The following is a 15,153-nucleotide window of genomic DNA, read 5'->3' on the forward strand; positions in this document are numbered from 1 at the left end:
AGACGACCTCCAGGAAGACCCCGTATGAGATGGTCTGATAATATAAAAAGGGACATGACAAAGCTTGGAGTGGATGATCCAGGGGATTGGTGGGATTTTGCGCAGGACCGTGGTCGTTGGAAGCTTCTTGTAGCGGCGGCAAAGAGCCATGGAGGCCCGCAGCCAGTGGAGTGAGTGAGTGGATTGGATCTGCCGAGTACCATCAAGATTCTTACTAAATAGTGCACTAGAACCACTTGAGGAGTTAAGCTAGGTTTTGAAACGGCTGGATAGGCATGACATATTACCCTCAATCAAAGACCCATTGAACTTCTGATCTCCCAAACATAGGACTGTAGCAAAGTCAAAGGCTAGAGGGGCATTATTTTCATTATTCCCTCTACAATTTCCCCTTGAACTAGAAGTACTTTCTTTTATGCTTTGAACTTTAAACTGATCAGCATTCATGCAACATAGTCTAAAGAGGATCGTTGAAGACTTTGCACTCCCGAATTGTCCCCTGCATAAGACAAAGAGAATGCAGATCATGATCTCCCGAAAACAAACCCTTTGTATTATCTATATCAGCAATTAGTAACAAAACTGGGTGAAGACATTTATAAAATAAAATTCCCGGCAATCTGGAGTGCCCGTCTTTGTTGAACCAAGTTGACTTGTGGATTGAAGAAGCAATCTGACATGACCAGCATGTTATTGCTGGTAGGTCTCCTGACTGTACTAGAGGTATGTAAGAAGAAAAAAGCAGGAAGTTCTTTAATCTCTAGGGCTATAATGTCAACATACTAAGCTTCCGGAAACGAAGTAATATAAATAGGCAATTATGAAAATAAATTTTATTGCTAAAATTCAGATTTTTCATGCAAACCCTTTCTGTATAAGTAACCCATGCATGATCAAATCCTTGACACTTCATTCATAATTAAAAAGAAAATTGCTTTCTCTCCAATAAGACTGTGTATGCAACCTTGCTCCTGGTAGTCCAGGCTGACAAGAGTTTCACTTTTAGCTAGGAAAAAGAAGGAACTTCAATCATCTATATTCAATTTATATTAAAAACTTTTGCTGAAATATTTTTTGTTACACTACACACCCAGTTATCCCTTTATAATTAATTAGACCATACTTTAATCCCGTGTGGCTAGAGCCCTTGGTAAAAATTGAAATATCCATAAATTTTTTGTTTATATAAAGATTTTAGTGATTTTTTCCCCTGCAGTTTTAGTGCCTAAGGAGCTCCTCCATGGTCTTGGTAATTCTCACAGTCGACCCAATACCTAATTGAAAACTTGGTTTGAAGGCCGAGCGGTATCACCTAATTGAAAGCTTGGTTCGAAGGCCGAGCGGTATCCTTCATTCCAAAGATTGAGGACCTTCCTTGTCAAAGGAAGAGAGCTGATCTAGGTACCATTTGGCTTATGGCCTCTTGGAAGTAATCAGGGTTATGCAAAACCTCACTGGTAAAGCGAGGAAAGTGTGTGGCGGAGTTTTCAGACCAGTCAGAATCCCTGTACCAGATAGCATAAGTGGTACTGGCTTTTTATCCCAAGTAAATCGCATTTTAATAAGCAGAAAAAAAAAGATTTGCAAAGAAATGTGCATCCAACAGTATAGAGATTTAAAGTTGGGGGGGAAATGACCGAATGTCGATGTTTGCAACATATCGTTAAAAGATAGAGGATCTGTTCAACAGCTGTGAATCTTTTTGGATGGAATGTGGATGCATTGTTGAAAGACTGGTCAAATTTGGATCTGTACACCTCTGCAACTTTGGTCATGATTCAAACTAACTTTGATAAACAAGATCAACGGTTTTATGGACAGCAGGACGATTCTGGTGGTTCCCTTTTGGCATTATAACATGGAATGACTGTGGAGGTTACCATACAAGTTCAGTCTTCAAAGACGACTGATTTCAAGGGTGATGTATCCAAACACGTGTTGCATCTAACCGCATGGTGATTGTCCATTATATTCTTACTAGTGTTGGCAAAGAGTGTGAATAAGTTGCACTGTCTCTCTTGTGTATTAACTGACCCTCATGGATGGAAGGAAGTCTCCTTTATTTTTGAGCCAGAATTCATGACCCCAGGCTCAAGTCTTTCTGCATCCCATTCCTTTAGTAGGTGTTAGGTTGTGATGAAGACAAGATGCTTGTGTTCTTTGAGGGCTCTGCAATGCTATCTGAAGCAGACCTTACATTTCAGGCCCAACAGTGTAAGAAAGACATACTTAGTACCGGCAGGTCCAAGAAAGAGGTGTCAGATACACCATCTTTCTGGCTTCTTGAGACAATCCAGAGGGGGGAAGGTGTTAAACAGCAATCAATCTAGATCCATCGCTCTCCAGATGAGACCGAATAGACAGAGTTTATACGGAAAGAACGAGACGCGTGTAAGAAGTAGAGACTCCTTTTTCTTCGAAGGAGACTCCTTAGTTGAAGAATCCTTCTGGACTACTACTTCCCGTTGCTTACTGATCCACACCTGGGAGAATGGCCACTCCCCACACTCATTACAAGGAGACTCCTGCGAGTTAAGAGAGTCCTATGCAAGCAGGACAAAGGGCATGGGGTTCAGTTGACAAGAAGGTGCAGATGCAATTTCAAGTTAGTTTATATTAAGACAGATTTCGTCTAACATTTGCTATTCTCAGTGTTGCAAGGGCGACTTTCCACGCCAGGACAAACTTGCAAGGTAGAGATAAGATCCTGAAAAATTACGCTCACCTTTGAAAAAGAAAAAGGTATAAAGTAATAGTCAGTTTGTATTTAAGGTTAATGTGCTCTACTGAGCCAAAAGCAAGTGGCATAACAACGTTAGTATGCGAGGGGGATTGTCTGGTCTAGCCACCACTAAGTTATACCTCGCTAAATGTTTTTTTATGGCTAGTTTCAAGTTTTGCCAAAGTATATATCCATATTAAAGTGAAATGGTTTGTATTAGATATTGGAAGAAATCGTCATTTTTGTCAAGTTATGCACACATGATCCACAATTCTGGCAACACTTTTAAGGCTATATATCTTGAAAAAATATATAGGGAGGAAAGGTAGAATTATTTTGTTTTTATTTATTAATTTTGGAAAATGGCAGTAGTGTGAATACAAAATTTTACAAAAGGTATGAATATCAGCGACTAGATAACTGAATGTAGTCTTATGATAAATACAATCATATAATAGTTATCAAATACAAAATTATAATAAAGTATGCTATTACAATTCTAAATATATTTTCTATGCCACTTAATAGTATAAAATGTATGCAAAATTAAGTTGCAACAAAATAGAGTATCTGACAAAAACAAATGTTACATCTTTGACAGGAAACATAACAATTAAAGTAATTAAAGAAAAGGAACTAATTTTTTTATTACAGGTACCATGATACCAGACCTATTAACAGAAATAAATAACCTTTTCAGTTTTATATTGGGCCTGAAACCATTATTTAATGTTACGTAAATATGTACGGTACATATTTTTGTGCAAGAAAACTTCTAAGTACTATTGGAAAATTTTATAAAATTTCTAGTGTCTTTCACAAGAAACTTCTATTAACAACTTCATTTTCATAATGAAAGCCTGAGAACCAAATTTTCAAATATGGTCTACATTTAGTACAAACCTTGTAGTAAACATGTTTACAAAATGTACCTCTGATTTAAGACTAGATATACTAAATTTTACAATGGTATGATTAACAACAACTAACTTGGGACGGACACCATTAAGGCACTTGGTTTATATTACATACCACAGTGTAGTACTAATAAATTTTAACAAGAATTTCGTAAATTTATTAAAAGGTACTTCACGAAGAAAATTATTTCAAGTTGAAAAAATAGTACTTCCTGAAGAAACAATAATTAATAAATACTATAAGGGAATCTTATTGTTACTACTGGGAGCCTATACCAGAACTAATAAATTAGAATAGAATTAAATAAATGAGACCTATAATTAATAGAAAAGAGGCCACTGGCCTTCTAAATTGTATATACCAAAATATATACATGTTGCAAACATGTTCTTACAGTTATCATGAAAATGTACCGTGCTGTAGTGCTTCTAATATTGAAGAAATATAAAATACTCTCAACTTTTGCAAAATACCCACATTTTCTACATAATTCTTAATCAATAAAAGGAACAATTGGAATGTTTATTTTGAATCATGTTTTAATTTGTGCCAAATTCTAATTATTCAACATGTCTTCAATTAAACAAGATGCTATATTCATTTACTGAATGTTTAGATGAGAATTGGAATATTCTAATTCTATAAACTTTAACCATACTATTCTCAAATATAATCACTGAACCAAGATGGTCTCAAAAAATTTAAATGTATCAAATTTAAGCAAGATTTTCTGAAGACAAAGGCACAACACTATATTATAGTAATGAAAATCTATCACATAAAACTGGAGTGTTAATAAAATCATTTTATCATTTACATCCAAGCGTATTAAAAATATCTTACATCATCATCCACATCCATGGAGGTGCCATAACATAACCTGAAAAAAAGTTATTACAAAAAACCAAGTTAACAGTGATTATGTATTAAATAAATAATGTAACTCATATTTCATTATTCAATAAGGGATTCAGCAACGGTGCACATCAACAATAACTTGCAATCTACTGTTTAAAAATTTTGATAATGCTAAAAAAAACCTCCCAACTGTTCAAGTTTGAAAACCAAGCCTCATGATTAACACAGCCAAAAAAAGTACTAAAATTAAAGCCAATCATACAACCTTCCTTACCACAATCAAGGGATTTCTGTATGCATTATATTGTAAGAAGGGTATCACATGTTTCAATGACTTTACAAAAGCCAAATTGCAAGCTATGGAACAGATGATTACCTTCAGCATACCTATATAGACATTTTGCCAAGACATTAAATTTTCTTTATATAATATGGGAGTTATGGAAATTGGGCTGTCACCAACTGGGATAGAGCTTCCACAAACAAATTTACTTAATGGAGTTTCATTACCAATTCTCCAAGTGCTAAAAGAAAGTCCAACACCTTAGGAGCTAATAAATAAGCAGTCTCTATTAAAAAAGGTAAAATACCATTGAGGTCCCTCAAGAATGTTTTAATTTCAAAAGACCGGAAACATAAGCTAGTTAGTTTAGCCTCATGAATGAGAAAGATCAAGTTTCTCATTACTCTGCTTACTGTGAAACACATTAGCCAAAAGAGTTGCCTTTTCCTTTTTGTAGCATTGCAGTATCTGTCTATAATAGTAAACAAGTATGAATCTGAACTTGCTGAAATCAGGCAATGTTGAATTTGACCTTTCAAAGTCACAGAAATTAAAAGGTCATTGTGTAATTTTAAAGACCAAGTGGTTTTCTGTCAATATTAGCTTTAGTGTATCTGTACTTGTTTCAAAGTTGTAGGTAGTAGGTTGGCCAGGGCATCAGCCACCCATTGAGATACTACCGCTTGAGTGTTAGCGGGTCCTTATACTGGCCAGACAGTACTATATTTGATCCGTCTCTATGGTTACGGCTCATTCTGTCTTTGCTTACACATGCATCAAATAGTCTGGCATATTCTTTACACATTCTCCTGTTCTCATAAACTGAGATTACCAATCTATTCTTCACTCAAGGTGCTATCTACTGCACTGTAATTGTTCAGTGGTTACTTTCCTCTTGGTAAGGGTAGAAGACTCTTAAGCTGTGGTAAGCAGCTCTTATAGGAGAAGGACACTCTAAAATCAAAACCACTGTTCTCTATAGTCCTGGGTAGTGCCATAGCCTCTGTACCATGGCCTTCCACTGTCTTGGATTAGAGTTTTCTTGCTCTAAAGTACTCTTGGACACGCTGGTCTATCTAATTTATCTTTCTCTTTATCATTTTTTAGTTTATATATGAAAGATCTAATTTAATGTTGTTACTGTTCTTGATACTTTTAATTTGATCATATTACTTCTCTTGTAGTGTATTCATTTCTATTTCCTTTATGTAGTGAGCTATTTTTCCCTCTTGGAGCCCTTGGGCTTATAGCATCTTGCTTTTCCAACTAGGGTTGTAACTTTGCTTCTAATAACAATAATATCACCCCCTGAAATTTGGTGACCTTGAAAATTTTACCCCCCCCCCCCAGGACTTTGACCCTACTAATCTTCAAAACTGTACTTTCACTGTTTTCATATACAGTATATCATTATAATTTTTTGACACCATAAATTAAAGTTTTTGGTCTTGGTAAAATCGGATATTTGACAGATGGCAAAAAATGGATTTTGACCTTTCAGGTCATTGTGACCTTCATTTTGAACATATGAGGTCCAAATTTTAGAAATGTCTTTTTTCATGGTACATCTTGCCTGAAAATTTCAAATAGGTTTTCCATTAAGTTGCAAACAAAAAAGCAAAGAAACAAAGAAATCTACCAAAAAGTAATTAAACCCTTACATGCATTACATATTAACTGCATGATAATCCATCCTCTACAGTAGAAATGGAAAGAGCAGTCCCAACTAATCAAGAATGGTTTTAATTTCCCTCTATGACCCAAAGCTATTATTCTTAGCTTCCGTAAACAGGAAGCACAAGTTTCTCATTGCTCAGATTGCTGTCAAAAATCAACCATAAAGTGGGTTACCTTTTCATTTTGATAGTGAATGACAGAGGCAAAGGGAGAACAGTTGAATCTATACCAAAAGAGAAGAATTCTAAGTAGCCTACCAATTATGAGAGAAAGAACTTGAATTGGTGGGCTGCTGTGTGTGATGTGGAAGTTCTTTCTGTCTCTGATTTATACCTGCCTGCCCTAGAGCACTATCCTGTACATTCATCATCAATTCAAGTCTATACAGGTACACAATGGACGTTAACTATCAATTTCATTAGATGTTTCACTCCTGTTAAGTAATGTAGGATTGTATTGATGTTGCCCTGCCATGCTATGACATTACAAGTAATTTCTTTTATTCATTGATTGCCATCATACTTAACAACTTGCAATTTCTTCTACTCTGGTGTCAATGACAAATATAGACAGTTAATAAGTATCCATGCACAAATAATATATATATTTTTTTAAAATTATGCTCATAACTAAGTATATTTACCTGGAGGTGTAGGATAATATGTCATAGGTTCTTGAGAGCCATCTGGAGCATTAGCAGGAAACATATCAGGAGGTCTATCTTCAACATATGTCATTACAGGTGGGGAAGATATATCACTTGAGCTTACACTGACCCCTGAAACAACCTGAGTAAAAAGAATTATATTGTAATTTACTATTGCGATTAATATTTTTTTTTCAAAATTCTACATTTCCATACAAGAGAATCAAACTATTAATAGCCAAAATCTATCCATGGAAAGGAAACAATCAAAACAAGTTCTTGCATCACAAACACATTACATTAACATAACCAATTATTCACTACTCCCCAAACATGTTAATGTATTTGCTGTACAAGGCAATTTTTTTTTTTTTTAGATAGAATGAATTATTCTAATACCTACTATTCAAATAGTAATATGCTTCCAGCTATGTTTGCAATTGATGGAAAAGGAAAATAATAGAAATAGTTAAATAGCAGATACTTTAAAGTTCATATTCTCATAGGCTAATGGTGCTGGTGAGGCATTAATATGAATATTATTTTCGCTTTTTTCCTAACACTATTTTATGGGGAGGTGGAACTCATATTGAGGGAGAAGAGCTAGTAAATCTAAAGAGGGGTATTCAACCACCTAAACAAAAATAAAAATTATATATTCTATTTAGCCTTTTACCTGATGTTCACTACCATCTGGACTGACACTGACATCAGAGTGAGGAAGACATTATTTAGTGATATTCATACTTGCATCTATATACAGTATAGATTGAAGATCACACATATTTAATAATTAATCCAATAGTCAAGATATCCTTTACTAAGGATTTGCCAAAAACATTGAGAATGGCAAATAGACTACTTTCCTTCGTCAAAACATCCTATTTTTGGGGTTAATGTGCTGGACGGTCTCCAAGGACTTAATAACAAAGTATTACTAAATACACTTGTGCCCATCGCAGGACAACCGTTTGCCACCACGCCAACCTACAACTACCGAGCATGTTCCCATGAGTAAGAAGAAAAAAACTAACAAGTCTGACTCCTACATCACATGGGTGATTGAAAAATACTGGTTGCCTGATGGGACTGGTGATTTGGTCCTTCCCTCTGGGATAATCCTACAGGGGTCCAAAATGTGACAATTATCACGCATGAACGTTATACTGCTTGGATTTGTTTTAGGTAGTATTTAATGCACACGCTATGACAAGAACAACGCTTAAAACTCTGGTATCCTCAAATTACATATTAGCAAAGAACACCAGTTGAGGTAATTTCCCCCCCCCCCCACAGTTCTTTTAGGGATGGAGACAGGATCAGCATTTTTCTTTTTCTTTAAATAAGGGGTCAAGATTTGTATTGCTATTGCTATTCCCTGATTCTAGAACTGAGACCCAAAGCGGATCCTGTTTGAAAAAGCTTTTCATTTTTAGACTAGAAAAAGGAGATCCAGAGTCAGGATTAGAAGATGACTTGAGATATGCTATGAATTCCCTGTCCCTCAAGAAGTCTGCCAGCTCACTGACTCTTGCTCCCAAAGTTAAAGCTCTTAAAATATAGCTTTTTGTAAAGGTCCCTCAAGAGAAATGGCATGGGTTATCCAACTCAACCAAAAATTCAAGAACACTATCCAGAGATTGCAAGAACACACGAGTTGGTGGAGATGGTCTATGCTAAGCAAAAGACTGGGTGATCTCATAAAAAATGTCACTGAAGTTCCAAGTCAAAGGCATGCTTGAAAGATTCTGTTAAAACAAGATATATATGACAGTATAGTGATGGCTGGAGCTTCCTCTCCTCAAAGAGGTGGACCAAAAAGTAAACCAAGAAGTTAGGGGTTATCTGACGGACAGGTTGACAGACTCCGTAGAAAAGCCATCCATATTTTCTACAAAGATTGGTATAGATTTGTTGATGAAGACTGCTTGCAGCTCATCAAATGTCAATCTTTAGGCTTAACTCTTAACCCTTTCGCTACGAGGCCGAGGAATCGTTACTGGAGCCCTATACAAGATTTTTCATCATCGGATATGCTTGTTTATTTATCCTGTAATAAGCTACATTTCCATGTTTCTTTGTTTATATCATTCCGTAATAATTCATTGAAAAATAGCCATCGAGAGATATAAAACTACTCGACAGTAATAATGGAATTTATGTTATGCAGAAATATAATGAAAATATCCATTTGTTTCCTTTGACACAAGAATGATTTCTATAATGTATAATTTATAAGGTATAAATACGTTATAGAAATACGAATTAACAAAACACTGTTGACAAAAGATATATGAAAGAGAGAGAGAGTATTCTTATGATAAATAACAATAAGGGCTATAAACAAATTGTATGGATACTGTTCCTATCACATATTGGTGCTGATATAATATTCATTATGATGGGATTCTGAATGTTAAGAAAATTATATAAATAACTCCATATTATTCGTACAGTATGTGTGCATAATCGCAATACGGAGCATGACCTTGAGATCAGCTGATGCCTACCAACAGTATAGCAAATGTAATTGTTGATTATTGAAATGCTCCAGAAATTGAAAAAGTAAATATAAACATGTTTTAATTAACCATAATTGAACACAATAATGTATAATGAAATATGAAGATTTAATAATGAACTAAAATTTAAATACTGTATAAAGCTCCAAAAAAAGAACTAACTGTACGCGCATATGAGCGCCGCACACAGACACGCAGAAAGAGCTAAGACGTATTCGCATGATAACTAATAATAATGGCTATAAACGAACTGTATGAAAACTGATATCCTGTAACATATTGGTGCTTATGTAATGTTCATCATGAAGATATTTCAAATAAATTAAAGAATTTTTATAAAAATTATGCCATTCGTATGTGCGCAATCTTTCAATACGTAGCGGGACCTTCAGATTAGCTGATCATAACCAAAGGTAAACAAAATATAAGGTAATTCTTGATATTTACAATGCTTCCAAAATTGAAAAATAGAATACAAAATGCGTTAGAGAGCATATGATATCCTATGTAACAAGATAATGAAATAATTATGATATTTTAATTATAAAATAAATTTTTGAATATACTTACCTGGTGAATATATAATAGCTGCTGCTCCAGCGGCTCGACAGAAAAACACACGAGCGATCGCTATGCAGGGTGCGGGTGTGCCCACCAGCGCCAACTATCGGCCAGATACCGCACATGCATGTAAACAAGCCTCAATTCTTCTCGTCCCGCTGCGTCTCTATTGGGGAGGAAGGGAGGGCCTTTAATTTATATATTCACCGGGTAAGTATATTCAAAAATTTATTTTATAATTAAAATATCATTTTTAAATATCTAACTTAGCCGGTGAATATATAATAGCTGATTCACACCCAAGGCGGTGGGTAGAGACCAGAGTTAATTAAGTTTACAGCGTATATGCTTAGAGTTTTTGACAGTTATAATATAACAAAACCCAAATATATAGGTACCTGGTAAGGAAGTTGACTTAGACGATTACTCTGCCTTGTAAGTCTGTCTTCCTCACGAAGCCCAGCGATCCTCTTAGGATGCTGAAAGACTCCCAGGAGCTGAAGTATCAAGGGCTGCAACCCATACAAACAGGACCTCATCAAACCCCTAATCTGGGCGCTCTCAAGAAATGACTTTGACCACCCGCCAAATCAACCAGGATGCGAAAGGCTTCTTAGCCTTCCGTACAACCCAAAAAACAATATTAAAAACATTTCAAGAGACAGATTAAACAGGATATTGGAACAAGGGAAGTGTAGTGGTAGAACCCTCACCCACTACTGCACTCGCTGCAACGAATGGACCCAGTGTGTAGCAGTCCTCGTAAAGAGTCTGGACATCTTTTAAGTAAAATGACGCGAACACTAACTTGCTTCTCCAAAAAGTCGCGTCCATGATACTTTGCAGAGATCTATTTTGCTTGAAGGCCACGGAGGTTGCTATAGCTCTAACTTCGTGCGTCTTAACCTTAAGCAAACATCGGTCTTTCTCATTCAAGTGAGAATGAGCTTCTCGTATTAAAAATCTGATAAAATATGACAAAGCATTCTTTGACATAGGCAATGATGGTTTCTTAACTGAGCACCATAATGCCTCAGATTTACCTCGTAATGACTTAGTACGAGCTAAATAGAACTTAAGAGCTCTAACAGGACATAATACTCTTTCCAGTTCGTTGCCTACGGTCTCTGATAAGCAAGGAATATCAAAAGATTTAGGCCAAGGACGAGAAGGCAGTTCATTTTTGGCCAGGAAACCAAGTTGAAGTGAACAAGTGGCTTTTTCTGTAGAAAAGCCGATGTTCTTACTGAAGGCATGAAGTTCACTGACTCTTTTAGCCGAAGCCAAGCACACTAGGAAAAGTGTCTTGAGAGTGAGATCCTTCAGGGAGGCTGAATGTAATGGCTCAAACCTGTCTGACATGAGGAACCTTAGGACCACGTCTAAGTTCCATCCAGGAGTTGCCAAACGACGTTCCTTAGAGGTCTCGAAAGACTTAAGGAGATCTTGGAGATCTTTATTGTTGGAAAGATCTAAGCCTCTATGCCGAAAGACCGAAGCCAACATGCTCCTGTAGCCCTTGATCGTGGGAGCTGAAAGGGAGCGAACCTTTCTCAGATGTAAAAGAAAATCAGCGATTTGGGCTACAGAGGTACTGGACGAGGACACAGATGCTGACTTGCACCAGTCTCAAAAGACTTCCCACTTCGACTGGTATACTCTAATGGTAGAAGCTCTCCTCGCTCTTGCAATCGCACTGGCTGCCTCCTTCGAAAAGCCTCGAGCTCTTGAGAGTCTTTCGATAGTCTGAAGGCAGTCAGACGAAGAGCGGGGAGGTTTTGGTGTACATTCTTTACGTGGGGCTGACGTAACAGATCTACCCTTAGAGGAAGACTTCTTGGCAAGTCTACCTGCCATCGAAGTACCTCGGTGAACCACTCTCTCGCGGGCCAGAGGGGAGCAACCAACGTCAACCTTGTCCCTTCGTGAGGCGAACTTCTGCAGTACCTTGTTGACAATCTTGAATGGTGGGAATGCATAACCTTGTCCCTTCGTGAGGCGAACTTCTGCAGTACCTTGTTGACAATCTTGAATGGTGGGAATGCATATAAGTCCAGATGAGACCAATCTAGGAGAAATGCATCTATGTGTATTGCTGCTGGGTCTGGGACTGGAGAGCAATAGATTGGAAGTCTCTTGGTCATCGAGGTGGCAAAGAGGTCTATGGTGGGTTGACCCCAAGTCGCCCAAAGACTCTTGCACACGCCCTTGTGGAGGGTCCATTCCGTAGGAATTACCTGACCTCTCCGACTGAGACAGTCTGCTAAGACGTTCAAGTCGCCCTGGATAAACCTCGTTAACAGGGAGATGCCTCGATCTCTTGACCAAATGAGCAGGTCCCTTGCGATCTCGTACAGCGTGAGGGAGTGGGTGCCTCCTTGCTTGGAGATGTACGCCAAAGCTGTGGTATTGTCTGAGTTGACCTCTACCACTTTGTTTCGAAGAAGGCTTTCGAATTTCATCAAGGCCAAGTGGACTGCCAATAGCTCCTTGCCGTTGATGTGCATGCTCCTCTGACTTGAGGTCCACAGACCTGAGCATTCCCGACCGTCCAGGGTCGCACCCCAACCCAAATCCGACGCGTCTGAGAATAGTACGTGGTTTGGGTTCTGAACTGCTAGGGAAAGTCCCTCTCTCAGACTGATATTGTCGTTCCACCAATTCAGGCATGCCTTTACTGGTTCGGAGACTGGGAATGATACCGTCTCTAACGTCTTGTCCTTCTTCCAGTGAAAGGCTAGATGGAACTGGAGAGGTCGAAGGTGTAGTCTTCCTAGCGAGACAAACTGCTCCAGGGATGATAGAGTTCCTACTAGACTCATCCAGTTCCTGACTGAGCACCGTTCTCTCTTCAACATTAGTTGGACTTTGAGCAGGGCTTGCTCTATTCGGGTGGCAGACGGAAAAGCCCGAAAAACTGGACTGCGAATCTCCATCCCTAAATACAGTCTAGTTTGGGATGGAATCAGCTGGGACTTTTCTAGGTTGACCAAAAGTCCCAATTCCTTGGTCAGATCCAATGTCCAATGAAGATCCTGCAGACAGCGATGACTGGACGAGGCTCTGAGAAGCCAGTCGTCCAAGTACAGGGAGGCTCGGATTCCCGATAAATGGAGGAATTTTGCTACATTCCTCATAAGCCTCGTAAACACGAGAGGAGCAGGACTTAGGCCAAAGCACAGGGCCCGAAACTGGTATACCACATTCTTGAAAACAAACCTCAGAAACGGTTGGGAATCTGGGTGTATAGGGATGTGGAAGTACGCATCTCGTAGGTCGAGAGAGACCATCCAGTCTCCCTTTCTGACCGCTGCTAAGACTGATTTCGTGGTCTCCATGGTGAACTTTGTTTTCGTAACAAAGACGTTGAGCGCACTGACGTCTAGCACCGGTCTCCAACCTCCTGTCTTCTTCGGAACTAGGAAGAGACGGTTGTAAAACCCCGGTGATTGAAGGTCCGAGACTTTCACCACCGCTCCCTTCTCTAGCAACAGAGACACTTCTAGGTTTAGGGCTTGTCTCTTTGACTCCTCTCGGTACCTGGGAGAGAGGTCGATGGAGGAAGTCGCTAGAGGAGGTTTGCGTACAAATGGAATTTTGTACCCCTCTCTGAGCAACCGAACAGACTGTTGGTCTGCGCCCCTCTTCTCCCAGGCCTGCCAGAAGCTCTTCAATCTGGCTCCTACTGCTGTCTGAGGCTGTGGGCAGTCAGACTCTGCCACGTGAGGACTTGGCTCCTCTCTTCTTTCCTCTCTTTCCCTCGGCACGAGTACTTCCCCTGCTGGGAGCTCTGCCACGAAAGGGCGGGATAAATCTGGACGCCGGAGTGTCAATCCTGGGTCTAGCAGAAAAGGATGTAGAAGGAGTCCCCTTGCGAGCAGAGGACGCCACCAAGTCATGGGTGTCCTTCTGCACAAGCGAAGAAGCTATGTCCTTAACCAATTGTTGCGGAAACAAAAACTTTGATAAGGGAGCAAAGAGCAGTTCTGATCTCTGACAGGGAGTAACTCCTGCCGAAAGAAAAGAGCAAAGGGACTCTCGCTTCTTTAAGACTCCCGACGTAAAAGAGGAGGCGAGCTCATTGGAACCATCGCGGATGGCTTTATCCATACAGGACATTATCAGTAAGGAGACCTCTCTATCAGCCGATGAGATTTTCCTACTTAAGGCTCCCAAAGACCAGTCAAGGAAGTTGAAAACTTCAAAGGCTCTGTATACGCCTTTCAGCAGATGGTCAAGGTCCGAGGAGGACCAACTAATCTTCGAGCGTCTCATGACTAGGCGGCGGGGAGAGTCTACGAGGCTTGAGAAGTCACCCTGGGCAGAGGCAGGGACTCCCAAGCCGAGAACTTCTCCCGTGGCATACCAGACGCTCGATCTAGACGAGAGCTTTGACGGAGGGAAAGCAAAGGCCGTCTTCCCCAAACTCCTCCTGGTATCCAACCAGTCGACTAAAAGTCGTAAAGCTCTCTTGGAAGAGCGAGAGAGCACTAGCTTTGTAAAGGCTGGCATGTTAGCAGGTAAGCCTAGAGCAAACTCAGACGGTGGCGAACGAGGAGCAACAGTGACGAAGTGATCGGGAAAAAGCTCCTTGAAAATTAACATGACTTTCTTAAAGTCCATTGATGGAGGAACCGTTCTAGGTTCGTCTACATCCGAAGGATGATCATCACGATGAGGGTCAGCAACGTCCTCATCTGAAGGATCCTCATCCGACAACTGCTGAGTAACAAGCAAAGGGGTTGGCAATGCTTGACACGCAGAGTCCACACGCACTGGTGCATTAGTAGCAGTCCAGGACGCTACGTCATGTAACTGCTTAACACCCTGACTGTCAACAACAACAGGAGCGGGAGGACGCTCGACGTCAACTCGAGACTGTTTTGACTGCCTAGACTGAGCAGTCAAAACAACTCTAGACTGCGGTGGTTGACGCTCAGCGTCAAAACAAGTCAACTCCGCTGGT

The 15,153-nt window shown here is 39.3% G+C and overlaps 1 protein-coding gene across 5 annotated transcripts in view; it reads right to left on the reverse strand.

The window, feature by feature from the left end:
• Positions 1-3,081: 3,081 nt before the first annotated feature.
• The window catches only part of LOC137640148 (UDP-N-acetylglucosamine transferase subunit ALG13-like), a 210,799-nt gene continuing 198,727 nt past the window's right edge, over positions 3,082-15,153 (reverse strand). For 3 of the 5 annotated variants that reach the window (XM_068372646.1, XM_068372642.1, XM_068372644.1), the window contains exons 25-26: positions 7,102-7,246; positions 3,083-4,520 (exon numbers count right to left, since the gene is read on the reverse strand). In XM_068372646.1, the coding sequence (XP_068228747.1) occupies positions 4,480-4,520; positions 7,102-7,246 (186 nt within the window). In that variant the 3' untranslated portion in view covers positions 3,083-4,479. Of the gene's footprint in view, positions 4,521-7,101; positions 7,247-15,153 lie in introns of all 5 variants that reach the window. The other 2 variants (XM_068372647.1, XM_068372645.1) reach the window with 1 other exon arrangement.

Source organism: Palaemon carinicauda, chromosome 4 (genome assembly GCF_036898095.1).
Source record: "Palaemon carinicauda isolate YSFRI2023 chromosome 4, ASM3689809v2, whole genome shotgun sequence".
NCBI classification, from domain to species: Eukaryota; Metazoa; Arthropoda; class Malacostraca; order Decapoda; family Palaemonidae; genus Palaemon; species Palaemon carinicauda.